The sequence below is a fragment of the Berghia stephanieae genome, chromosome 5 (genome assembly GCF_034508935.2).
Source record: "Berghia stephanieae isolate SIO BIC M18660-M18661 chromosome 5, UCSD_Bste_1.3, whole genome shotgun sequence".
NCBI classification, from domain to species: domain Eukaryota; kingdom Metazoa; phylum Mollusca; class Gastropoda; order Nudibranchia; family Aeolidiidae; genus Berghia; species Berghia stephanieae.
Genome location: NC_088364.1, coordinates 84,785,866 through 84,813,365, shown reverse-complemented (window position 1 = coordinate 84,813,365; position 27,500 = coordinate 84,785,866). Strand labels below are relative to the sequence as shown.

At 36.5% G+C, this 27,500-nt stretch overlaps 1 protein-coding gene across 1 annotated transcript; it reads left to right on the top strand.

Annotated features, from left to right (window-relative positions):
• The first annotated feature begins 2,122 nt into the window (after positions 1–2,122).
• LOC144973755 (small ribosomal subunit protein mS34-like) lies at positions 2,123–9,139 on the top strand. Its single transcript, XM_078916626.1, has 2 exons — positions 2,123–2,656; positions 5,542–9,139. The coding sequence occupies exons 1-2, from the start codon at positions 2,474–2,476 to the stop codon at positions 5,839–5,841; spliced, it is 483 nt and encodes a 160-aa protein (XP_078772752.1). The 5' UTR covers positions 2,123–2,473; the 3' UTR covers positions 5,842–9,139.
• Positions 9,140–27,500: the final 18,361 nt, after the last annotated feature.

Sequence of the window (27,500 nt, the reverse complement as noted above, 5' to 3'; positions counted from 1 at the left end):
ACCCGAAAGAAGAGACGAAGACTGATGGAGTTGGAGATAGTCAAGTAGAATAGGACGGTGAGGACTGAGTGCGATGGACGAGTGAGCAAGTTGGAGATGCGTCCAGGCCTTTCCTAGAGTCTGTAGGTGGATGGAGAGATGGATAGAAGGATGGGGATTGGGTGAATAGGATTCAAAAGTCGTAACGTCACTTCCTTCCTAATGACGCATGGTAACTTAGCAACACTGGCTCTAAACTATCGGGAAAATGGCGGACAACGGTATGAAATATTTCTCCGGCGAGCATAAAAAGCGTATCCAGAGGGAAAAAAACACATAAATTTGATCATGTTTTGACTTTTACACATTCTGATCAAAAGGCATATGAAAAGGGAATGAAAAGTTCTAGCCAGCATGAAGAATAAAAAGTAATGATTTTCTTTGTTTAGAACCAAGATGGCCGCCGTTGCCTGGCGGCGTGACATCAGACTACTGAATCCTATTAAGGAAAGAAGAGTGAAATGAGGGATATGAAGAGAGGAGGGAGTAGGCGGGAGGATTCTAAGAGTGCATTGGAGAGAGTGATCATCAGCAACTATTGATTTAATGACTATATTCAATCATCATTTTATTACTGCTACGATTATAATTATATCATATTTTCATTTTCATTTTTCTAATCATAAGTATGAGTATTGTTCACGGTGGTGATAGCAATGATGACCTTTTTATCAATATACATTCATTATTATCGAGTTCTCATAATTATCATCATTACGATCATTATTTATTTATTTATTTATTTATTTATCTATTTATTTATTTATGTATTTATTTATTTAATTATTTATTTTATTCTATAGTCACCCACTGCTAGTCCAACTGATAAATGTTTTTTGTCTTCTGACGAAGGCCAAGGGCCGAAACGTTGTTTGTTTTGTGTTGTTCCCTAACATTATATGAGTCACATCTACTCACTTTATCTTTCTTTCCCTTGCACTGGCTCATTTAGGCATCTCTAGTTTTGGTTTTACATATTGATAATTCACTTGCGCAAGCGATACGCGAGGTGTGTCCCTGGACAGTCCTGTCCTGGTGCGGTACTTGTTTTGAATAGAAGTTTTCTTCATTATTGTGCGGCTATGTGGTCCAGTGGTATGACACTCGCTTTCGGATCGGAAGGTCCTGGGTTCGAGCTTCGCGCTCGGCGCTTAGTTGAGTCCTTGGAAAAGACTCTTTACTCACATTCTCTCACCGCACTCAGTTGTAAAATGAGTACCTGGCCGTTAACAGCGTTGTCTTTGTCCGAAAAATTGTAATATCGCCTAATAGGCGTTATGTCCCGTCCTACATGTTAAATGTTGCTGTTGACCAGGGACCCCTTGTAAAGCGCTTTGAGCACATTTAATGGATATTGCGCTATATAAAAGCTCAATTTAATTAAATTTAATTGAATTCATTGGGACAGGACAAATTCGTCCAGGGACAGTCCTGTCCTAGTGCGGTACTTGTTTTGAATAGAAGTTTTCTTCATTGGGACAGGACAAATTCGCCCCGGGACAGTCCTGTCCTAGTGCGGTAGGGGCCTAATTGATTGAATTTAGTGAGAACTAATCACGAAAATGGCTGTCTAAAAACAATAATAAAAAGCAGAGTGACGTCAATTTCTTTCCTTCTACAAAAAAAATATATTAAACATTATGCAATATATCAAAATTGTCTTAAATGATAAAAATGTTATATCACCTTATACTACATGTCAATAGTGCTTGTTTTCCAGGGATCTCTTATTAATTAAGTATAGAGCGATGAGGGCTGCCTGGAACCTGAGATGGTGAAAACACTAACAAAAAGGTATAATGGAAAGGCCTCTGCCGGGGAAAAGAACAGACAATGGACGATTCGGATATAAACCCTTCGTCAGCACAACAATAAACAAATGAACGTTGAAAACAAATAAAATATTTATAAATATTTTTTTCTCCTTTTTATTTATTAGGTACCTTCTCTTAAAAATTGTTTGGAATCTGGAGCCCTATATTGAGTAATGTTTGGTACTGGATTATTTTGAATTTAAAGTGCCCGGTAAACGGCATTGTAGTATCAATTACACCCATAGAATGATTTCAACCCCTTCTTTCCTAAACAATATGGCTGCGCCCTTGTAAATGCTTTGTTGATACCGACCATGGGTAGCTGAAGATTATTTTTTTTTTTTAAACAGTTCTCATTTTACACCTTATTTAAAAATATTCGTTCAGACATTATTGACTTCTCTTTCTGTCTCATATACAAGGTTTTTGACATTGCAATTTCAGCACAAACTGTATTGATTCCAGCCTATTCTTGTTGACTTTGAACTTTGGTACTGGTACTTGACTTGACTTGATTGTTTACTTTACTCTGTACGGTGGATAAGTGAAGAAACAGATCAGCACCTTAAGTTATATCTCAACTACAAACTCAAATTATATCTAAGGCAACTAATTTGAACATGCCAGTTAGATACGTCGGCCGTGAATCACTTCAAAAAGGAAAAACTCTGTACGAAATCAGCAGAAGACTGGCCAATGCTGGCGTGGGACGTGTTGTATACAGACACCGGCATGCAGAGATCTGGCCCACCCAGAAGTCTTACTTTCGCCTGACAAAAGTTATTCCTGATAAAGCCTGCACGGTAAATGTTAATGTTTAAAGTGTTGACGGATAAGTACAATAAATACAATCAGACTTGTAGTGAACTGAAGAAAACGGTTTCAGTTACGAGTGGGGATAGGATACACTAACAACTGCCTTGCCAGATTGCTTCAGGAAGTTCCAACTCCACTCCACTCGTATAACCTATTCCTATGGTATTCACTGAAACGATGTATTGGGTTTATATGTAATCATAAACTTGCGTCTTCTTAGTGATGGACCCTGTACTACCACTAATCACTATCTATCATTAATCATTTTTAATGTTTAAACTGCAATGTGTTCAGGTTTATGGTTGTATCCCACCGAAAGGGAAGTTGTGACTGGAAACTTCTGCCTTCTGCCTCTTCTCTACTGCCTTCTGCCTCTTCTCTACTCTTTCCATTTCTTGTTATTATCAACAGCGTGCCTGCTAGTAGCAGGTTACACTCACTTTTCTGGAACAACTGTTACCATTTTATGAAGGGTTTCATGAATTCTGTATAGTATACACTCTTCTTTGTGTATTTTTATCTTTTTACAACTTACAGTTTTAACTATTTATGTCTCTTTTTTTTTTCATTTTCTTTTTGCTGCCATGGCTTTTTTCTCCGATGTGGACATAAATATGCATGGAGTTTCTTTTGACTTCTTCCCAATTTGGTGATCTTCATGGTCTCATGAAATCCTACATAGAGTTGTCCTGCACTAATATAGGGCAAATTATGTGTATAAAAGATACTTTCTAAAAGCAGTTTCAGTCGTTTTCATTGAGTGATTTTATATTTTTTACAGTTCTTGATATATTAAAGGACCACTCTAAATGAGGACAGTAAAGTGTCATTGGTTGATTTTTAACAAAATCAAATATAGTATAATAGGGTTAGTGGTTACAGCTCAACAACTTGTCTCTTGTATGACTTTACAAGGTTTTTAGTTAGAGTGGTTTATTGATTTGGCTAAGACATGAGGAGAGGAGGACACCATACTGACATATTGCATGATTTAACACACTTTCATCGTTGATTCTTTTCAATCGTCGATTAATAACTTTAAAACTTTATATTCTCATTATTTTGTTGTTGTGAATTGGTTAAATGCAATATGAGTCTGCTTAAAGTATTTTCAGAGGCTCCTTTTGTTCTGCACAACCGGTCTACATTCTGCGATTCCACATTCAACACAAAATTTTGTATTTCAATAGAGGGAAATTATTTGAAAATCATGTCTCGTAAAAACATCAAAGTGATTACGGCTGATTGGTATCATGGACAAAAATGCAATTAATCCAAAGTTTACATTTTCTAACACCATTATAACCCCATGTTAGACACCATTTTGCCTCGATTAGCGGTGTGTCATGTGTACAATGGCAAAGCGCTGTAAAGGTCTATCTGGCTACTGAACATATCCTTGTCCAATGGTGAACTTATTTTATTTTCTTTACTGAATGAGTTCTGGGCAAGGAATTCTTTATTTTGTGGAGGTAAAATTAATTGTTTTGCCAGGGTCTGGTCAATATTGATTCCGCTTTTTGGTCACAAATTCCACCTTATTTTTTCTTCTGATTCCCATTTGGAGTAGGAGCGTCTGGATTTTAGGTTTTTGTATTCATATTACATAACATATTGAATGCTATACTTATTGTTTCATTAAGTGTACTCAATTGCCATTACACAGAATAATTAAATACCATAAGACCTAGTAAACCCTTCAAATAATATCATTTTATATTATACTATATCATTTTATATCATATATCATATCATTATTTCCTCTACTTTAATTCTGAATGGAGCCGTTTGGAGCACGCGATGCGCTCACATGATCCCTTTTAGCGTGCGTCTTTCAAGTGATCAGTTCATTGTTTGGAGGCTCCATGATTTAATTAATATTTATTTCTATTTCTTTAGTTCACGTAATCAGTTTTATTCATTCATAAGGGTCATACACTACCGAGTTGTGTATTTTCTGTGCATATATTCATTGTAATCATATTGTGATAAACTAGTTCCAGCTTGAGGGCTGATGGCTTTTGTTTGTACCTTTTGTCTAACAACAATTAACGCCATATTTAATTCAGGTATAGAAAGGTGTTGTGGCAATGGCTTAGACAGTGATAAATCGGGCGTTCTGACGAGTGAGGGGAGTAAGAGAGATACTATATTACAATAGTTGAGGATAGTTTAAATAAAGGTGACATGGAAAAGGATTCACGCGATTGAGTAGTACAATAGGAAAAGGGAAAGAAAAGAAAGCAGTGGATAGTATTAGTAGTAAAAGTAAAAGTGGTGAAGACAAATTTAAGTTGGCTAGAAAAAGTAAAGGTTTGGTCTCATTTGAATTTGATTCCAAGTTTTAAAGGGTTATCTCAAAACAAGTAATTTCTTCGCAGTCGTGGCAATAATAAGGAAACAGCCGTCTGCGTTTATGTATTTCCACAGGATGAATTAATATAACACATAAAATACAACACTAAGTTACACGGATACATTTTTTTTTTCTAAAAAGAGCAGTTCTTTAGAGCTATGAGGCCAAGTGAGTGAGGCCTTTTATATCAGTTTCTTAAAGGTAAAACACACTGTAACAATTTAAATTATTGTTTTGTTGTGAATTCGATCCTGGTTAATTTCAAAGTAGTTTACCAGATACAAATTAGAACCAGTAACCCAACCAGCAATCATTGCTGTGAGGAAAAAGGAATCAAAATAAAGAAATTGAGGTGGTATTTATCATGATTTTTTAAAAGTTTACGTTGCATGTAAGTTGGGTGTTTTTATGATTGAGTCACCAGTCTTTTGGTCCTATGTTATATTTTTTATAATTATTTTTTGTTAGTGAATGTCAAATTGTTTATTGTTTCCCTTTTCTATGTCTTTTTCTCAGGATTATAGGAAGGGAGAGGCCTGGGGTGACAGAGTTTTTCGTGGTGCTGAGTTTGGTGAACAGAAAATTGGTTCAGGCCATAAGAGTGATTGGAGGCTCGTGCCAAAACATTTGGAAGAGGAGTTCTGTCAGATCACAGAGGTGTGGCAAGAGCCTAAAAATCCACCGTCCCATATTCCTGCCCCGCCCTGGATGAATGTTTTGTTGAAGAAGCAAATTGGACAAGCTGTCAATGAACCTTTGATGATACCTCTTGAAGGACTTATAAAACAAACACAGAGAAAACAACAAAATAGTTGATAAATTTATATCTTACATTTTTTTAAGTTTGTGCATTTTTATGACGATTTATCAACCCTTACACCGATGGAGACTGGAGCAATGTGGTGAAATGTTATGTTCTTGTTTAGATCTTTAAAATTGATTGTTCTCCTTATAAAGCTGTAACTGTAAGCAATTAATTGTTATTGTCTGCCTGTCCATGCCATGACTTTGAGATCGCCCAAAGGACTAAATATTGGGTTTTAATTTTGAGTATGTAAACCTTTCAGGAACCAGTGAAAAAAAAGTTAATATTATTCCACATTTGTATTATCCAAAACTCAGGGCAATAGAGTATATTTTTATTCATTAGCTAATGATAGCCCCCAGCTACCCACAGAAGATGTATGGGTGGTGTGGCTAAGTGGCTAAAGTCCTTCAGTACAAGCAGCCAACATATTTTGGCATTCCATCTAGATTAAAAAGATGTTTATGTTAAATTATGAAAATTGTTCTGTTTTATCAGAACTTTTTATTTATGTTCCAGATTTATACTTCACACATGACCCTCAATATTTCCAGTAAATAATGTCGTCAAGTCTGATCTGCATGGACTTACTTGCATTTATGGTCAATATTCATAGTTTAGGGATTTGGGTCAGGAGAGCAGGCAGTGATTTTAGGGGTGTGTTTTGGATGGAGGGTAGTGAAGAACTTGTTCATAGAGTTAGAGCCAGTCATTGGATGGCTATGTGGTCAAGTGGTATGACACTCGCTTTCAGATCTGAAGGTCCTGAGTTAGAGCGTTGCTCAGTGCATAGTTGAGAACTCGGAAAAGGCTCTTTGCTCACATTCTCTCACCGTACGCAGGTGTAAAATGATTACCTGGCCAAAAATAGTATTGTCTCTGTCCGGAAAAAATTGTAATATCGCCTGACAGGCGTCATGTCTCGTTCTACATGTTACGTGTTGCTGTTGGTCAGGGACCCCTTGTAAAGCGCTTTGAGCACATTTAGTTGATATTGCGCTTTATAAAATCTTAATTTTTTTTTTTTAAGGCTGCTTTATTGCTTAATTGGAATCATCTGACTGAAATCATTTGTTAAATTTTTTTTACACAAGTCAATTCTACAGTTAATCGCAGAATGCATGCCCATTAAGCGGGTGGTTGGATGGGAGCATCACCCTTGAATCATATACCTATGATGTTCGCATGGGTGTACGATCCGATAGTGATGTCGTTTCTTTTCTCTTTACTAGCCTATCCTGCTTCTTTGGTTTGTGATTGTATTTTTGACAGGGATATTTTTTTTCCTGTAAATCCTCTGCCTGTTTGTTCTTGGTTATTTATAATTTAGCTTATGATATCTTTAGGTTATGATTTTGATTGACATTTGTACTATTTTTGTTAGATTGTTTGTTTTTTTGTTTCAGCGGTCTCTCATATAACCTCAATTGTTTTGGAAGAGACCTAAAGCAACAAACAAACAAAAAAAAAACATGCCCATTAATTGAAACAATTGCAGACCTCGTAAGATTTTTTTTTCTTTTCCAGTAATCAAAGATGTAAATATCATGATTGAAATGAAAAAAAGTTGAACCATCCTGTGTCTTCAAATGAACAAATAAGTCTGATAACTAGCAATGGCATTAAAACGATCACCACCCATTCACTTTTATATGGTTATTTATTTTACTTCATATATTTGACTGTTTTGGGGAACAAGAAATAATTGATGAGAACGCAGTGGTTTATTTGCTGTTTAAGTGGAATGCCGCTTTGATAAAATTGTATTTCTTAATTGTAATTTATGATGAAAAAGGATTCTTATATTTCTTTGACTCGTGACATTTCTGTATAAATGTATGTCCATACGATAGGATAACCCAATCCCTTTCATCTGCCATCGTGTTACACACACTGTAACATTAAATGCTGTCAAAAATTTAAGACACAATTTATTGTACTGTCCCACCCATATCTGATAAAGATCTGATCAAGTGTGTACAAAAGGTGTCAGACAAAGCAAGAATGAAAAATAGAAGAAAATAACCATCCCAAAAAATCAGTCGACCTCGACTGGGGATCGAACCTCAGACCTTCTGATTACTGGTCAGATGTGCTACAATTACACCATAGAGCCTATTGGTAGTTAGGACAATTTTTAATACGTATATTCTTCACAAGGGTATGCGTTTTACGCTGTGAACATGGGTGCCAGTTTTCCGGTTCATGCCGGAATTCCAGTTTCACGAGATCTCGAAGTCAAATACCTCCGGTTTCAGTAAAATAACCTAATAACATTGGTAAACATTCGAAAACGTGATTCAGCCACCTTTTCACTGTATGGAGGTATATTCGTGAAAGTTGGTTTTAAAATCAAATTAATTTCCTCATTGTGTCAATAGGTTTGCTGTGTAATCATTTAATAATGGTATAAAACGATGATGAAATGAGAGTAAAGTTTAGGCCGCATTTTCAGTAGGAACATTTTCAGGTGTGACAAAGTGTCGAGATTTTAGTTTCAGGTTTCAGCACGTCTTACTGCTGGCACCGATGGCTGTGAACCTTTTCTTGCATCAAACAACACATACATTGAACAGGAGAGGACGAGGACATAATATGACCTTATTGTGTTGCAAGATTAGTAAAACCCTTAAAAACAAAATATAAAAACAAACCATAGGTTGATTAGTTTTGATTTTACTCTCTCTTCAAATTAAAATGAAGTCCCTGAGAAGCCGGCCAACGTCTTTAAAGTTAAAGTTGACCTTTTATATAGCGCGATATCGACTAAACATGCTCAAAGTGCTTTACAAAGGGTCCCTGACCAACAGCAACACGTAACATAAAGAACGAGACATGACGCCTGTTTAAGCTTTAAGTGATTATGTGTGGGTGTGTGTTCTTGTAGTATGACACTCGCCTTTAGGTTTGAAGGTCACATTCTCTCACCATACTCAGGTGTAAGATGAGTACCTGGCCATTAACGGTGTTATCTCTAAGAAAAAAATATTAATTTCGCCTCACATGCGTCACACCCTGTCCTGTATGTTGAGTGCTGGTGTTAGGCAGGGACCCCTTGCAAAGTGCTTTGAACAAATCTAGTGGATATTGCGCTACATAAAAGCCTAATTTTTGGGGGGTGGTATTTTTGTGTGTGTTTTTTTTAAAAGTTGAATAGGAGAAAAACAAACTGATACCATTTTGAAGTCCTTTAATATAAAATGCTTGCAATTACAGACTGATTTCACAACACAGACTTCTTACAATGACAAATGCATTTTGTTTCTTCATATATCTATAGAATAAGATAACCCCTTTCTTCAAACAAGACTTGGAATTTTTTAGGAAGTCATTTTGTTCAACCTATGTGACCTATTTTGTTCAACTTATACGTTTTCTGGGCAAAATGGGTCATTTTTTATTTTTTGTTATTGTACAACACAGTGACAGGAGTTTTGTTCAATTTATCATTGAAGATACCATAGCATTCATCAATCAGAACTGTGTTCGATTATGGAATCTTCTGAGTCAACTACTGTTTATTGCATTCGTTTAGTTGTTTGTTTTTTGGGGGTTTTTTTTCTTTACATAATCAAAGTTGGTTAATTCTTGCTCTGAAATGCAAGGGGTATAACTCTTTCATCGCTACATATTGGCTCCAATTATTTGCTTTAACTCCCCTTCTGTCACCCCGACAATTGCACCCTTTTGTCAGAAAGTGAAAGGTGTCAGCCATGTGTTGTTTTTCTGTTATTTTTCTTTTTTGTTTTTTTTTGGTTGGTTTGTTTTTTCTTTTGTTTTTTTTCCTGGGGGGGGGGTAGTTTTTGGTGGGTTTTTTTTGTCTTTTTTTTTTTTTGGGGGGGGGGGGGGGGGAGGTTCGCGAGTTTTTTTTTCGTGTTTTTGTTTTGTTCGTTTTATTTTATTTGTTTGTTGTTTTTTTTTGTTTGCTTTGTGTGTGTGTGTGTGTTTTGTTTGTTTTTTTTTTTTTTAAGTATTATTTGGAGTCGAATTTTTTTTCTTTCTAAATCATCTTTTCTTGTTGTTGTAATTGTGTTCTTTTTACTATTTTTATTTAAAAAAAAAAACAACAAAACCATTATGGTCGATGCAGGCAGCCATGTTTGGGTATTTGTTTCACTCTAACTGTAACTGTAACTAGCAGAGAAGATGGATGACTGGACTGGGTAGGGATTTTGTCTTCCTATAATAGTCAGGGCGGTCACTTGCTGTATCTTCTGGGTGGGGTTCCTGACCTCCCATAGTGGGCAGGGGGGTACATACTGTGTCTTCTATCCCCTGTTTTCCAACTTGCTTTCTGTCTTTGTCCTGGAATGAAATTACTTGGTTTTGTCCTGGTCCTGGCCGGGTGCCCTGACTGAGAGGGAAACAGTCAAATGTATAGTTAGTTTTGGGAGATTATGTTTTTTCCCTTGTAAATCATCTCTCTGTTATGCACTGTATTATGTTTTCTTTATATGATATATGATTTGTAAAACATTTGGATGTATTCCTCTTAGTGGGGACCTGTGCTTGTGTCTGGATGAGACTTTTAGTGATCTCAAACCAAGTACTTTGATAGAGTGCTTTTGGAATCCACACCTGTTTCTTATTTAAACCAATTCCCCTTTGTCTTACCTATTCTTGGGTGCTTTATTGTAATTCTAGCTCTTTATACTATCCCATTTCCTTCCTTTGTACTGGCGCTGATATGACCTTAATGTCTTGCAAGCGCCGTAAAACCCTTAAAAACAAAAAAAACAAAAACATTGCTGTGTCTTCTATCCCCCTATATCTGTTTTACAATCTGCTTTCTGTCTTTGTCTTGGAATGAGGTTAGGGAGCGTTCACATATTACGTCATCAGCTAGGGGGGGGAGGGGGGGTCTACCAAATGTTGACATGTGTTGACATGGGGGAGGGAGGGGGTCAGACCCAAGATGATGTCATCAAAACATAGGCAAATTAAGCCTATTTCAAAGTTTGTTCCTTTCAAAACAGCTAAAGATAAATTGCTATGATGAGTATTGCCCATCTCTCAAGAAACAAGATGGGAAAGGGGTATCACTTCTCAAAAGGCGAACTTGCCCTAAATGTTCATTGTATCACTCCTCGACCACAGCAATGAAAGACCATTCACGAAAATGCGGCATACAAGAAGAACAGCAAATGGGAGAAAATGATGACGATGAAGATGAAATTGATGATACTATTTATAGTACATTGCCAGAGGCCCAAGGCAGAAACATTTTTGAATCAATTAATTTTATGTTTGGAAATTGAAACAGAAATTCATTCCACTAAAAGACTAATATGCTATAAAATAATTTGCCTCCTATACTATTTTAAATTACACTTTCTGAATTTTTTTAAATAGCACCTGCACCAAGTAGCCTAATTTAAATAATGTTTGTTAGATTTTATCTTTGCAAATTTAAATTTTATGTCCCCATTGTATCGTAAAACATAAATTATAAACAGTTTCTGAAATTAATAAAATGTCTGAATGTGTTTCATCAAACGTTGATAATCAATGTTTATGGTTTGAAAAACGAATAATAAATATTGTGAAATTAAAATTATCTTTTAGTTTTTATTAAATTAGATGACGTCATCATCTGTTGGGGGGGGGGGGGGTCAGGTCAATGATGACAAGTGATGATTTGGGGGAGGGGGGGGGGGTCTAAAAAGGGCAAATTTTTGATGACGTAATATGTGAACGCTCCCTTACTTAGTTTTGTTATGGTTCGGGTCCTTTGCTGGAGGGAAACTCTTTGTTATCTTCCATTACATTTTTATCGTTTATATATATATATATATATATATATATATATATATATATATATATATATATATATATATATATCTTATATATATATATATATTATATATATATATATATAATATATATATATATATATATATATATATATATATATATTAATGATCTGTAAACATTTGAGTGTGTTCCTTTGTGCATTTGTCTGGATGAGACTTTTAGGTGATCTCAAACTATGTACACAGATAGTCTGGTCTTGGCATCTATATCTGTTTGAACCAGTACCCTTGTCTTTCTTTTTCTCGTGTGATTTTGATTGTAAATCTGGATTTCTTTTTACTATCCCATTTTCTTCCTTTTTCCTGGCACTGAAATGATCTAAATCTGTTGCAAGCGCCATAAAACCCCTAAAAACAAAAGATGGATGATTGTTGAAGAAGCCAATTGCACAGCTCTAAGTCAGCACATGGTCTTGTGCGATGAATGAGGGAATACCTCGGTATTGTTAAGATTTTATTTGAAGGGATGTGTCCTCCTCTTCCCGCCCTTCTCTGTTGCTTTCTGTCGTTGTTCTTGAATGAAATTATTCTGTTTTACCATAGCAATGTCTTGGGTCCTTAAGAGAGGGGTGAAAATAACTTTTGTCGTTCCTTTTACTTTTAAGAAAATTATATTTTTCCATTTCAGTATCTCTTGTTTATAAATTGTTACAGTGAATGGCATAACCAGTCGGATAGTAAAAAGGTTTGAATTGATTATTGCCAAGTTTAGTTAGAAGATCAATGTTTTATCAAAAACGAGTTCTTGTCATAAATGATTAAATCAACCCTTTTTGTACATCTTCGGGAAATATCAAAGCTTAATTTCACTTCTAAATATTTTTACAGCTAGACAAGTTGAAAAAGTATGAAATTTGAGAAAAATTGCTGTATGCCTTTCCCATACATCTGACCATGACTTCATGAAAAGTCACCTGATTTACTTCGAATAAAGATTAAAAAGCTCTGAGGAACATACAAAAAATGCAAATCCAAAATGTTCACCTTCCGACTGATTATGTCATTCACTGACACATATTATAGTTATTTGTTGTTATAAGTATCATGTGATTTTTAGTGTATCCCTTATAGTGGAGATTCTGTGTCTATGTTAAAAATACATCTAAAAGATGTTTTAGGAAACGTGGATAAATTTCTCCTTAGATCTACTTTCTTCTCTTTCCTGATTGAATCAATCAACTTTCTGGGTGGGGTCTTTTGACCTCCCATGGTACGTAGAGAGGTCACATTCTGTGTCTTTTATCCCCCATCTGTTTTTCCTTTTCATGTTGCTCTCTGTCTTTGTTCTGGAGTTGAGATTGCTCGGGTTTTTCCATGGTCATAGTGGGATACAGTCACAGTGATGCCAAAACTCCGGTTTAACCGGAAAAAAAAAATCGGGACTGGACCAAAAAATTCCGGGTTACGGGCAACTTATGTCAAATTCCGGTGAGGTCAAATTGCTTCAAGGGTACCGCCACTATATCATCACTACCACTACTGCAACCACCACCACCACATCATCATCACTACCACTATTATTACGACCACTATCACCTCATCATTATCACTACCACTACTACTACAACAACCACAACCACATCATCCTTACTACACTACTACTACTACTACTACTACTACTACTACTACTACTACTACTACTACTACTACTACTACTACTACTACTACTACTACAATAAACACCACTACCACTACTAATCCAACCACCACCACCATATCATCACTACCACCACTACTACTATAACCATCATCATCATCATTACAACTATCACTACAGCCACCATACCACATCATCACTACCCACCCCAGCAGCATCACCACATCAGCACTACCACTACTACAACAACCACATCTACATCATCATCATCATGACCACTGCTACTACAAGAACCACCCCCCCCCCCCCCCCCCCCCGCGCATCATCACTACCACAACTTTTACAACCACCACCACATTACCATCATATCTAACACTACAACTACAACCACCACCATTACAATCAAAAGTGTAAAACACGATAGCAACGTTTAACACAACATAACTGTTCCTTAACAACGCTTCCCGGGCGCCATCAAACATTTCATTACACATCTTTGAAGAGAAACTATAAAAGAGGAAAAGGCTACAGCGATAATCAAATTTTACGGCTCGCTCCCTTCCTGATCCGCAAAGCCTCGACAAATTTTTGTCCTTAGAGATTTGTGTTTTCTGCTTGTCCAACTGACTACCAGTCCAGCAGGTATGATAATATAATAATAGTAATTTGTTATCTTCATGCTTTGTACAACCGTAAACCGTCCAGGGGGTGACATTGTTCTTACAATCCCACGACAATGGGGTCATGATTCTCGCTATGTTGAGACGATTTAAAGTCAAATTTCGTTCTTTGTCGTAAGAGCAGAGATTGTCCTTATCTGAATTCACTACAACAGGAACTACTACTACTACTACTACTACTACTACTACTACTACTACTACTACTACTACTACTACTACTACTACTACTACTAATACTACTACTACTAATACTATAACTGCTACTACTACTAATACTACAACTACTACTATTACTACGACTACTACTACTACTACTACTACTACTACTACTACTACTACTACTACTACTACTACTACTACTACTACTAATACTACTAATACTTCTACTACTACTAATACTATAACTGCTACTACTACTACTACTACTAACTACTACTACTTACTTACTACATACTACTACTACTACCACTACTACTACTATAACTGCTACTACTACTACTACTACTACTACTACTACTACTACTACTACTACTACTACTACTACCACTACTACTACTACTATAACTGCTACTACTACTACTACTGCTACTACTACTACTACTACTACTACTACTACTACTACTACTACTATTACTACTGTGCGGCTATGTTGTCATGTGGCATAACACTTGCCTTCTGATCGGACGGTCCAGGGTTCGAATCCCGCTCTGGGCAGCGCATAGTTAAGTCCTGGAAATAGGCTCTTTACTACTATTTACTCCTACTCAAGCCAAACAGGCCTTCATGGACCTGGGAAACATTTTGAAAAACAAACAGATGTCGTTCGGGATTAGATTCCGAGTCTTGAAGTGCTACGTGTGGCCAATCTTGTTCTACGGATGCGACAGCTGGACTACAAATGCAGAAACACAAAAGAACATTGAAGCTTTTGAAATGTGGTGCTTGAGAAGGATGCAGAGAATATCGTATACCGCACACAAAACGAACGAAGAAGTGCTAAAACAAACATACCAACAAAGGAAACTAATGCCCTTAATAGTGGATCGACAACTATCCTTTTTCGGACACATAGTAAGGAAAGATAAGAATGAATACCTGGCAAGTTGTGGAAAAATACCTGGTAAACGCGCCCGGGGGAGACAAAGAAAAACACTCATAGACCAACTGAAGGGCTTCACCAACCTAACAATCCAAGAGCTGTTTGAAAAAGCAAGAGACAGGGAGGAATGGAGAGAGATAATTCATGCAGTATCCGAAGCCTGGACCAGGCATGGAACCTAGAAGAAGACTCCTATTTGTTTATCGTTCTCATTCGTAAATGAGTACCTGGCCTATAACATCTTTGTCTCTGTCGGAAAAAAATTGCAATATCGTCTAACAGGCGTCATGTTTCGTCCTACATAATGTTAAGTGTTGCTGTGGCTTTGGATCCCTTGCAAAACACTTAGAGCACGTTAAATGTATGTTGCTCAACCCCCCCCCCCCCCCCCCCACACCTTTTACCCAGCAAGCACTGATTTAGTTGTTTGGGCTAGCGCATACTCTGTAATCCAAGTTACAATAAATATCTGAAGGAAAGTACTCTTTGATAGGCCATCGTGCTGTTCAAAGGATAGCAAGCAATTACAACTGTCCGTTTCAAAGGAAATAAAATCACTTTAAAACATTATATTCAATCAGTATCTCATTGATCTGGCCTGACAATGTACAATAGCGTGATTAAATCTCTGTCGATAACATAATATTCTAATAAACACATTCTAGGGTGATCGAACCACAACTAACTCACGAGAATAGGGAATGAGATTAGCGTAAGAGTAGCGTCCCTTGATTGGACGTCACCCATAGTCTGTGACGTCACCGGCGGAAAAGTTATTAGAGAGAGAACGTTATTTGGTTGTGCGCATGCGTCTCTCGTCCTCGCATGCGCACAACCAACATGACGTTCTCTCTCTAATAACTTTTCCGCCGGTGACGTCACAGACTATGGGTGACGTCCAATCAAGGGACGCTACTCTCATTCCCTATTGAATCGATCGCAGCATTTGATTTATCTTTTTCCGATTCCATTTGAATGCGCGATCTGAAATGATCATACCCCCCATCCCATGACAGATGGTTTGTCATTGTCGGTGGTGTTGTCCGTACCGTACCGTACGCCAGTCAGTCAGTCAGGGCGACAGTAAACTGTGGCCTGCGTGAATGAACGGTGTCTCGTGGGATCCGTATCTAATTTGTTTTCAACCCGCTAACATTTGGATAGAGGTGGCGAGTGGTATCTATCTAGATAGGCCTCGTGTAGTCAGTCATCAGAATCAGATGCAGTGTTTATTCAAAGTCATCATCCTCCCACCCTCTAATGTAGGATTTCAGGACAACTGTAATTGAATTCAACTTCGGACTGGTTTTTTTTATTTCCATTTCTTGATCTTTGGACGTATCGTACCTTGTGTTGATTTGAAGTACCTAATCTCATTTTAATGTTCTTTTGTTTGTTTGTTGGTTTTGTTTTTGTTTTTTTGTTTTTGTTTTTTGTTTTTTTTTCTGTTATTTAATTTGGATTGTATTTTGTTTTTTGGGGTTTTTTGTTTTTGTTTTATGGTGGTTTTTTTTTTTTTTTTTTTTTTTTTTTTTTTTTTTTTTTTGGGGGGGGGGGGGGGGGGGGGGGGTTAGAAAAAAAGAAGCGACTTAGAAATATTTTGGTAACATAAAAATTGTGAAATTGTGATGTGATATTGTGTGATGTGATACGATTTGATGTGATGTGACCAGATTAATTCCTCCCTTATAAAACAGTGATGCTGTCTGTTTCGTCAGCCTTTCCCCGTTGTATTTTCTATTCTAAACAGACACATCAATTCTATTTAGAGAAATAGATTAGATGTCCTGGCGTGGGGAGAAGCAGCAATGTGATTGAGAGTTTTAAAAACATTTTTTTTAAAGTGACAACATCACTTTTTCTTTTTAGTTTTGTATTAAGCTAAGAATATTCACATAATTTTCCGTCGGACAATTTCCCTCAATCTTCTCGATAGAAAGGAATTCTCATTTTCTTTCCTCTGTTTGTCTTTCATAATATTTTTGTGGTCACATGGCGGAGTCGTCCGTGTTTTGGTTTTATTCTATTCTGTGTATAGATAGTTCGAAGATGACGTCACTCAGGTCTTTGTTATTGTTTTTTGCCATCCGCGTTTATGAGTAATGCTCACTGTACTGTATTAACCTGACTATAAACGTCCATGGATACACACAGTTTTGTGTGTTGGTCCGCTTTACCTCCGGATGGCAATGTTATGAGATTCTTAACCAAGCACATTCTATCTATATTTCTATTTGGTTTGTGGCATTTATTTATTTGATTAAGTTGGTGTCTTTGGGCAAACCCACACTGGAGTCTTTTTTCTTTATTCTTAGTATTTTGTCCGTGCCCGACGTCTTTATCACAAGGCGGCAGAGGACGGCAGTGCCGGGTCGTCAGAGTCAGTCTCTTTGCGTCTATTGTAAATCAACTTCATTCGTCATTTACCTCTCTCCTTACCAACCATTTTCAGGATTTTCCCCAAAGCTTCACACCCAAACTAAAACATAATATATTATTTATCACTCAGACATAATAGCAGTAAAGTTCTTCCCATACATAATTTCTTTAGCAAAACATGCTCTATATCAATCTGTTCATTTTCTTTAATTTATATGATGTACAAAAGAAATTTGAAGAAGAAAAATGTTCGTTGTATCGTAACGAATGTGACGATTTTCCTATAGATAGTATGCGCTTGGCTAAGAAGCTCATAACATTGCCATCCGGAAGTATAACGGACCAACACACAAAACTGTGTGTATCCATGAATGTTTATAGTCGGGTTAATACAGTTCAGTGAGCATTACTCATAAACGCGGATGGCAAAAAACAATAACAAATACCTGAGTGACGTCATCTACGAACTATCTATAGTTGGTAATGAGTGGGTTAAATCGTTACCTTGTGTTCAAATGACGACATTTTTGAAATGCTTGTCTTCACATCATAACTGGTGACGCAAGACGTTTCATACCAAATATTTGACGTGTTAAATCAACCAATACACAGCTTCCTCGAGGTCGTGATAGCTTAAGTAAGAGTCAGAATCCAAGTGGAAAAGTTCATTATACTGTACCGCATTCATGAGTCATGATGACCATTGGTAGCGATCTATATTCATGTTTACGTCCAACCTAGTCATCGATCACATGATTTGTTGTTGTACAACGATTGGGCATTTCTCAATAAATGTAAAAACGCTGCTTTGTTTATGAAAGTTGTAAACATACCCATGAGTCATGCTGACCAAAATGACCAATTGTGACATTGGCTTTTTCTCAAACTGTGAACACTTTTCACTAAGTGGGTCGTTTTGAGCACACTTTGCAATGTGACCAATGACCTCGGGCACATGGAAATGTAATATAGATCATCTCCATTGATGAGTGATCAGTTTTATTATCATTGTGAAGTTCTGTGTAAAAGGATGAACTGGTCACTGATCAATTATGATTACTATTGATTCAGCGTCTAAATGTGAATCAAATTTACCATTAAGATTGTAAACCACGTGATATATTTGTTTTGGAGTTCTTCGCTGTTTCAGAAAACTTGAGTTTTTCACACTCGGTAGTCATTGAATGATATATTATGTGTTTTATATCGTGAGCTCAGCTGGTAACTTCCGTTTTCCAAGTGATGCCACGCGTTTAGGTAAAATACTCACAACATCCTGCAGCAGGATGTAACTTGCCAACACACAAAACTATGTGTAACCTTGAATGTTTATAGTCTGATTGAAATAATTTAATGAGATCTAATCATAAATAATTTAGTGAGAACTAATCATTAAAACGACTGTCTAAAATCAATAACTAAGCCCTTAGAGTGACCCCACACCGGAGACCGGCACTACCGTCCTCTACCATTCTCAGGATGAAGAAGTCGGGCAGGGACAAAATACTAAGAATAAAGAGGAAGAGCCTTTAGACCTACCCATGCCAAGCACCCGACGTCCTCTGCCGGGTTTTTTTTTTTTTTTTTTTTTTTTTTGGGGGGGGGGGGGGGTTGTTTTGTTTTGTTTTTGTTTTTTGTTTGATTTTTTGTTTTTCGAGCTTGGTTTGAGTAGACTAGGTCTAGCGGCTCTTCTCTTTATTCTTACTATATTTTGTCCGTGCCCGACGTCTTTATCCGGAAGACGGCAGAGTGAGGACGGCAGTGCCGGGTGGTCGGAGTCAGTCTCCTGTGTGGGTTATCCCAAGGCCTTGGTTATCCCCATCATCATCTATGAGATGTTAATGGTTATCCCTGATTGGTCAACTAACTATTCGTGAAAGTAAAACGGTGTTGACATCTCGGTGTGTGTTGTTTTCGTGACTCAAACTCAAATGTCCACAAAGCCAGGAGTAGATAGACATCCCATTCAAAGGCTTGGATAGAGTAGTGATCGATCGACGTGTGTGTGTGTGCGTCAGTGTGTGTAATTTGAGGAGATGATTACACGCATTACGGGGCCAAATGCAGGCAGTAGCCCGGTCGTCATGCATAATTAAATGGCGCGGACTGTCGAGCATTATGTCGTGCTCTGTGAGAGGTGAGCAGTTGGAGGGGGTGGGGGGGGGGGGGGGGGGGGACAAAACAAAAAAGTGAAATGCGGATGAGCGGGCGAAGCGGGTGGGCTTTTCCGTGCAGTGTTTAAACTTTTACATCTCACACTTTTGTCATCGTTACGTACGCGCGTGATGCGGTTGTTTTGTCGTCCGATGATGCACCTGAATTAATCAGATCGTTTGATTTTAGTTTTGGTGTTAACCTGTGTTGAATAACGGAAAACTGCATGTGGGGTTTTTGTTCTATCTTAGCCTTCTTGTTGTCGGATTATTTTTTATTCCTTTCCTGATGGTTTAGTTAGCTAATTGACACTTTCATTGGGAAAGAGGATGTTAAATGATATCACACGATTTTCTAGATAAGATTATAGATAGTTCTTAGTTAACGTCATTCAGGTCTTTGTTATTGTTTTTTGCCATCCGAGTTTATGAGTATTGCTCACTAAACTGTATTAACCTGACTATAAACGTTCATGGATACACAGAGTTTTGTGTGTTGGTCTGTTATACTTCCGGGTGGAAATGTTATCTTTACGATAGTGTGCGCTTGGCTAAGAAGCTCATAACATTGCCATCCAGAAGTATAACGGACCAACACACAAAATTGTGTGTATCCATGAACGTTTATAGTCAGGTTAATACAGTTCAGTAAGAATTACTCATAAACGCGGATGGCAAAAATACAATAACAAAGACATGAGTGACATCATCTTCGAACTATCTATAAACATTAGTTCTATTTATCAAACGATAGAACAGTGGGTATTTTGCTTAGACACATGTCATCGATAGTTAAACATGTTCGCTATGTTTTATCAATCGCTGTCATTGTTTGCTTTATGACGACTGTCCGAGAGGCGTGCTTATCAAGGTGTCTATTCATGAGTGTAACACACACACACACACACACACACACACACAGACACACACACACGATGCTAAACTGATAGTTCTGTCACTGTGTAAACAAATTAAATATCATTCACTTCTGATTTTATGCAAATGACGTGTGCAGAGACAGATGTGTCACGTTGATTTATTTTATTGTGCCTTCATGCGTCTGTGCTAACTGGTTTTGGTGTATGTCACAGTAAAGATTGTTCACAATTATCTTATTAAATTTTATTTTATTAAGAACTGAATTCATCTCACTCCAGTTATATATCGGTAGGCTTAGATAAACTTTACCTTCTAATATTAGATCGTCTTTCCTTTTATAGCCTTCCCTCGAATTAATTTCTAATTAGTGAATACTATTCGTTCTACATTCTGTCACGTAGCCACTTATTATAAAAGCTGATAGGTCTAACACTCTACACTCACTTTCTCTCCACAATCTATGCCGGACGGCCAGTCACTCTATTCCTATATATATATTGTAAGATTTTTATCTTTTGGGACTTTGTAGATATTATATCTACACCATTAAGACGCCGGAGCTTTTAACTTTGATTGTATAATCTTCAAGGATCAAACTCAAGCCCGCTGTACTACACTATAACCTCTTACCAATTGCCTGGAAGTGGAATTTTACGAGTCCAATCCTATTATCAGAGGAATAGATCATCCAAGCCCATCAACTGCCTGGAAACGTAAACTTACGAACCTGACATATTATCATAAGTTACGTAAAATATTCATATCTCTATTTGTAACTGCCACGATCACTGTTTATCTCTTTTAATTAAATTTCATCATTATTTTTATTTCATTGTAAACAAATCGTTAATTGTTTTTCATTTATAGTAACTAGTAAATTCTGGGGCCTCATTCTACATATATCTTTATGCATAGTCGAGTAGCTCTTTACTCACTTGAGACCATGACATTTTGGAGGGGACACATATAAAGAATTGAATTTATTTAGTTACTTATATCTATTTCATCTAACTTTAAAGTTTAAATTGTAAAACTCTTTAATTGCCCCACTTGATCATATTTTAATTGAACTCCCTATTTACAGGATTCATTTTTTTTCTTTTTCATTTCTTCATTTAAATGGAATAGCAATTTATCCATTCATTCTTTCATTCAAATTGAATAGCATTTTATTGATTCATTCCTTCATTCATTTATTCATTTATAAATTATTCATTCATTCATTGTTCATTCATTTATTTATTCATTCATTCATTCATTCATCCATTCATCCATTCATCCGTTTATTCACTCATTTATCCAATCATTCATACATTTATTCCTCCCTTCATTCTTTCATTCATACATTATCCATTCATTCATTCATCTATTCACTCAGTTTTTCATTCATTCATTCATTCCTTGTCCACTTTGTTATTATATCACTCATTTCATTTTGTTGTTTGCCTCATTCATGAATTGTTTTCAATATGTTTACATTCCATAACGATTCATTCACCTATCATCCAATCACTCAGTGTTGTGAACACATTTTGTAACTATTGTAAATCTTACGATATTTTATTGTTTTGTATTTCAGACATCACTGTTAAACACTCTTCAATGCCTAATTACAATTGTTGAACAACCATTGAACAAGAGAGAGGTCCCAGCCACGAACTGAGTTGGTAAATATATCCTTCATTATTCTCTTTTACATGAGTTGGGCATCACATAGTAACTATAGACATCGTGATTTGTTTTGCATAGTGATTTGTTTTAAATGCATTTTTGGCATACTACTGTTACCGAAAACCACTTATATATTATGTTCTGAAAAGTGAGTCTTTAAAAACTAAATAATAATAAAAGGAGTCTACTAGCCGTCGTGTTATATTTAGTGATAGATAACTTGGGATTATTTTGGCATCCTATTATTGTTATCACACTCTAGTACATTAGCGTCATTGCGAATAATTGTACACAAACTAACGACGAGTCACACACATTGGTGATACATTTTTCGTAGTAGTAGTAACATAGTTTAGAGTACACGCGATTGACACATTGTTATTGACACAAGTCATAATAACTCCGCATTGTATTGACACATTGCTTTATAAGATATAACGATAAAAGGCATCAAATTCAACATACATAATAAGTTGAAATAAGAGAGAGAGATTTCTAAAAATAGAACAGTTCATTCCAGTAAGTGTAAATAAATAAAACAGTCAGTAACAGTATCCTGTCAATATAATATATATAAAATATCGTAACTAATTTATTACAACATGGAAGCATATAAAAGATACTTAAGTCTCGCAAAGGACTTAGAAATACCCCAGGAAAGAATATTTTCATGGTTCGAAGAGAAAGTAAAAGAAGAAAAAGAACATGAAGAAAGAATTCGTAGAGAAGAAAATGAAGAAAGAATTCGTAGAGAAGAAAATGAAGAAAGAATTCGTCGAGAAGAAAATGAAGAAAGAATTCGTAAAGAAGAAAAAGAACACGAAGAAAGAATTCGTAGAGAAGAAAAAGAACACGAAGAAAGAATACGTAGAGAAGAACGAGAAGAAAGAGTCCAAGAAAGGGAACTAAAAAGACAAATAGCATTAGCAGAAGAAGAAACCAAAAGGACCCAAATGATGCTGGAAATTGAAAAAACAAAAACCGGTCATGAGAAAAAACATAATAATAGTGATGAATTTTTCGTGAAACTTCCACGCATGCCAACATACGATGAACGATCAGACTGTTTAGAATCCTTCTTACACCGATTCGAAGTTCAGGCTAAAGGTTATCGTTGGCCAGAAAGCAAATGGGCCACAGCCTTGATTAACTGCTTATCTGGAGAACCGCTAAAAGTTTTCTATACCTTAACAACTGAAGATGCAGATGACTATGGAAAAATTAAAGACGCTCTACTAAAAAGATTTAGATTAACGGAAGATGGTTACCAGGAAAGGTTTCACACTGCAAAACCGGAAAATGGAGAAGACTTTAATACATTCGTGAACCGAATTACTCAATTTCTAAATCGGTGGCTTGAGTTGGCAAACGTAAAACAAGACGACTTTGCAGGCCTTTACTATCTCACGCTGAAGAATCGAATCTATCAAGCTTGCAACCCAGATTTAGTCGCATTCTTTAAAGAGAGAAAGCCAGAAAACTTGGACAAATTAAAAATCTACGCAGAAAACTTTAACAGCGCACATCCATTGACACCCCTTAGCAGAACATTGAAGGAACCATACTACGCTGCCGCTGCTCAGAGTCCAGGTACACCTAAAGTTCAGTACTCAAATAGAACGAGCCGATCAATCACTCGGAACACGCAAGTGAAACAGGAGGATCATAGTAACAAACCATGGAACAAACAGTTCAATAGAGACCATAGCCGACCCTATCAAAACAAAACAAGAAATAGCACTGACAATAATACTGAGTATAAGAAAACCAACAAACCTATAATTAAATGTCAATATTGTGGAATGAAAGGCCACACAGCAGACAAATGTTACAAAATCGTGGGATATCCAAAAGAAACTGCAAATGCATCACTCCAAACAAGTGTAAACAATCAGACACGAGTAATGTCAGGAGAAAATATAAATGTGTATTGCGTGAAAGGTATGTCACTTTTAACACAAACTCACAAATCAGGATCGCTATTTTTTTGTGAAGGCAAAGCTAATGGAACTGATTGCAAAATATTGAGAGACACAGGATGCAGTACAGTAGGAATAAAAGCATCTTTGATCAATGACGAAGACAAAACTGGAAAAACGGTACAATGCATCACATTCAGTGGCACAGTCGAAACCTTTGAAACAGCTAACGTGTACATAGAAACCCATACTATACAGGAATAGTGGAATGCTGTATACTTCCCAACCCCGTCGCTGATGTTATTGTTGGCAATATAAAAGGTCTTAAAGACAACCCAACAGATGTAAAAGAATGGTCATTAACCCAAGAAACAGCTTGTCTAGCAGAAACAAGAAAGATGACTAAGACAACAGAGAAGCCAATGACTATTTCTCTAGAACCACAACAATTTGACAGGAACACGTTCATTGAAGAACAGAAAAAGGACCCGACTTTAACTTCATATTTCAATATCGCAAACAAAGGGACGAAATCAAAAGTTGAATACATCATTGAAAAAGATATTCTGTTCAGGTTACATAGGAAAAGAAACAAAATAGCTAAACAACTGGTCACGCCGAGTATTTACAGAAACAAAATCCTTGGAATAGCGCACGATTCAATAACTTCTGGACATCTTGGGAGCTCTTCCACATTGAAGAGAATATCCGAGAATTTCACATGGCCTGGAATTACTAAAGACGTCCGAGAATATGTGAAATCTTGTGACACATGCCAAAGAAGAGTCGCAAAAGGCAGAATACCGAGATTGCCATTAGAGACAACCCCAGTTATTGAAAAAGTTTTTCAAAAAGTTGCAATTGACATTATAGGCCCTTTAACAAAATCAGATAGAAACCATACACACATACTAACACTAGTCGATTACGCAACCAGGTGGCCAGAAGCGATAGCATTGAAATCAACTACATCGGATCACATAGCTGAAGCATTGATGACAATTTTTACTAGAATAGGCATACCAAATGAGATACTGTCGGACAATGGACCCCAATTTACATCACATATGATGCATGAAACCATGAAACTCATGGGAATCCAACACTCATTCACAACTCCCTACCACCCCCAAGCAAATGGTCTTTGTGAAAGATTTAATGGCACTCTAAAGAATATGTTAAGAAAAGTGTCAGCAGAAAAACCAGATGATTGGGACAGATACTTACCAGCAATCCTATTTGCATATAGAGAAATACCCCAAGAATCTACAGGCTACTCCCCATTTGAGTTGATGTATGGACGATCACCTCGCGGCCCGATCAATATAGTAGCCGACATTTGTAAAGGGAATGAGGAGGACAATAACGAAATTATGTTTGCTTACGAATATGTAAGAAACCTGAAAGACAGAATAGAGGACACATGTAAGCTAGCACAGGAATCCGTCACTAAAAAAGCAGAGAAATACAAGGAATACTCCGATAGAAAAAGCAAGTCAAGAAAATTTGAGATTGGTGACAAAGTACTAATACTCTTACCCGATGACTCGAGTAAACTTTTAGCTACATGGAAAGGACCATTCAAAATAACAGCAGTAAAATCTAATGTTAATTACGAGATTAAAATCAACAACACAACAAAGACATTCCATGCAAATATGCTAAAAAAATATTTTGATAGAGACACAGTGTCGCAACCTATGTTTACTAATATCGAAGCTTCAAATGCAGGATTAATCATACCATTGGTCATGGGACACAGACACCCGAGACAGAAAAACGAACAAAAATCGCACAATTGCAACCACATAAGACAAAAAAAGAAGTACGCAAAGTACTTAGGCTCCTAAATTTTTACAGGAAATACATTTACAACTTCGCGCACATCGCGACACCGCTAACAAATCTGACAAAGAATGGGTCACCGAACAAAATTGTTTGGACAGAAGTGTGTCAGAATAGCTTTAACCAATTAAAGGCATTACTCTGTTCAGAACCAATTCTTAAATTACCCGACATGTCAAAAGAATTTGTTGTAAGAACTGACGCGTCTGATAAGGGCATCGCAGGTGTACTATTACAGGAACATGAGGGAACTCTAATGCCTTGCTTATATGCAAGCAGAAAATTATTGGACAGAGAATCACGATACTCTGTAATAGAGCGTGAAGGACTGGCCATCGTCTTTGCTTTAAAGACATTCAGCAGATATCTACTGCTAAAAGAGTTTGTGGTCGAAACGGACCATAAACCACTCACGTACATAAGAAATAACAAAATGAATAATAGTAGAGTACTAAGGTGGAGTCTATTTTTGCAAAATTACACTTTCAGTATCTCTCACATACCAGGTTGTGAAAATATTCACGCCGACCTACTTTCTCGATTAGTGTAATGACGTGAGAAGGGTATAACTTAACCTCCCATGCATACTGTTAGTTACCTCGCAAATTATGCCAAATCAGAACACATAATATAATTTTATTTGTAAACATGATGACCCAACTTAATGTAACATTGAGTATTGTTTGGATATATATACCATACCCATTCATGATTTGGGAAATCTTCTCTTTATCTATCATTGTTATGAATTTTCACTCATTTATGATTAATAATTGAAATGTCAATATTCCATTTACATTTTCATTCATTTCATTCAGTAAATTACCTTCATATCATCGACTTAAATCATGCTTCATTGCCATCACTATTGTTTATCACAATGATTTGTAATCACATTGCCATCATGTTGTTCATCATAATGATTTGTAATCACAATCTTTCATTGTTATTGTCACCCATTCATATACCTACGTTAATATAAACATTTCCATGTCTAGTTAATAATTAATTTAATTGTAGCACAAATCATAACAATGGATTAATGCTAGAGTATCATGATAGTAAATTTACTTCCGTTTGTAAAATCTATCTTTCCCATAATGGTTAAAGAGTATATTTTAAACGTGGGTGGGGGGTGTCACAGTAAAGATTGTTCACAATTATCTTATTAAATTTTATTTTATTAACTGAATTCATCTCACTCCAGTTATATATCGGTAGGCTTAGATAAACTTTACCTTCTAATATTAGATCGTCTTTCCTTTTATAGCCTTCCCTCGAATTAATTTCTAATTAGTGAATACTATTCGTTCTACATTCTGTCACGTAGCCACTTATTATAAAAGCTGATAGGTCTAACACTCTACACTCACTTTCTCTCCACAATCTATGCCGGACGGCCAGTCACTCTATTCCTATATATATATTGTAAGATTTTTATCTTTTGGGACTTTGTAGATATTATATCTACACCATTAAGACGCCGGAGCTTTTAACTTTGATTGTATAATCTTCAAGGATCAAACTCAAGCCGCTGTACTACACTATAACCTCTTACCAATTGCCTGGAAGTGGAATTTTACGAGTCCAATCCTATTATCAGAGGAATAGATCATCCAAGCCCATCAACTGCCT

What these genes read in the sequence shown, in the direction of transcription:
- LOC144973755 (XM_078916626.1), top strand. Translation starts at nt 2,474, where the DNA reads ATGCCAGTTAGATACGTCGGCCGTGAATCACTTCAAAAAGGAAAAACT. An exon ending in TTCCTGATAAAGCCTGCACG is followed by an intron (nt 2,657 to 5,541) that starts GTAAATGTTAAT and finishes TCTTTTTCTCAG; the next exon opens with GATTATAGGAAGGGAGAGGC.